The 1,186-nt window shown below is 38.7% G+C and overlaps 1 protein-coding gene across 1 annotated transcript; it reads left to right on the plus strand. All coding sequences in view use genetic code 12, as the record gives it.

Moving 5' to 3' along the window:
- Nucleotides 1–723: 723 nt before the first annotated feature.
- On the plus strand, nt 724–1,186 carry KGF57_001648 (uncharacterized protein; the record flags this gene model as incomplete). Its single annotated transcript, XM_051750875.1, has 1 exon — nt 724–1,186. A coding segment is annotated over one exon (463 nt), but the record flags the coding sequence as incomplete, so codon positions are not given.

Genomic DNA, 1,186 nt, shown 5'->3' on the forward strand with positions numbered 1-1,186 from the left:
ATTGCAAGATGGCTACTCCTATCCACCTAAAAAGATGACCCATTTGACTATGTGCATGCTTAATGGTGTTTACGTTAAAATGGAAAAATAATGGAGTGCCAAAGAGTCGTTAGCTGTTTGGAGGTTTGAAATTTCAATTTGCTATTTATTTGAGTCTATATAGGTGTCTTTTATGGAGATCGACAGAGATTAAGTAGAAGAATTATATCTTGTTGGTAAGGAGAGAGAGAGAATCCAGCTTGAACAGTAGGTTTCACTACTTGCATATAGCCTTCACATCTGACTACCTCTAGAAATATACAGAGAAGAAGATGGGCTGTTGTCTGCCTATTTGGTAAATACTAGAGTATCTATTTCACACGTGATACAATCTGCGTGGAGAAGGATGTTCGTAAATGTCGCACTGAATTTCTATTACACAAAGCTATTCAAGGGGGGAGGGGGGGAGAGAGAAAGAGAGACGGTCAGTTACAAAAGGAGGAGAATAAATTACCGTTTCTATATAAAGCATTCTTTAGCACGAGTATATATCGAAGACACAAGAAGAGTCGGAATTGGTCTTTTAAGTTCCTTATACGGCAACTAGAGTCTCCTTCATTGCAAAATCAATAGACTTGATCACATCACAGGCAGAACTACTTTATCATAAAATAGTGTTTTTTACCACTTCCACTACACACTACAAGCCTCACTTTGAGAATAACACCTACACCAGTCGTGCTCATGATGTATTTGTTCAATTTACCCAATGTTCTTGCATACTGGTATTTAATCATCCCATCAGTTGTGTTGATCCATGTCTTGATCATCTACATCCATTCTCAAATTATTATGCGCAAACTCGGGGCCAAACCATTTACAAACTCCGTCAATGGTGGGTTTTTTGGATTTGGTCTTGGTAAAAGATCAGTCATTGCCAAAGCCAATGGAAAATCACCTGAATTTTATCAATCGATATATGACCAGTCACCACATCCCCAAGTGCCCACAGTCAAGTCATTTATGTTTGGCACACCACTTGTGTTTACTAAAGATCCGGAAAATATCAAAGCCATCTTGGCTACCCAATTTCATGACTTTGATATTGGTAATCGAATTGATTTTTTGGGGGCTTTGTTGGGTAAGGGGATATTCACTTTGGATCATCAAGGTTGGAAAGATTCAAGAGCAATGTTGAGGCCGCAGT

This window comes from Candida theae, assembly GCF_024610275.1.
Source record: "Candida theae strain CBS 12239 chromosome Unknown scaffold191, whole genome shotgun sequence".
NCBI classification, from domain to species: Eukaryota; Fungi; Ascomycota; class Pichiomycetes; order Serinales; family Debaryomycetaceae; genus Lodderomyces; species Lodderomyces theae.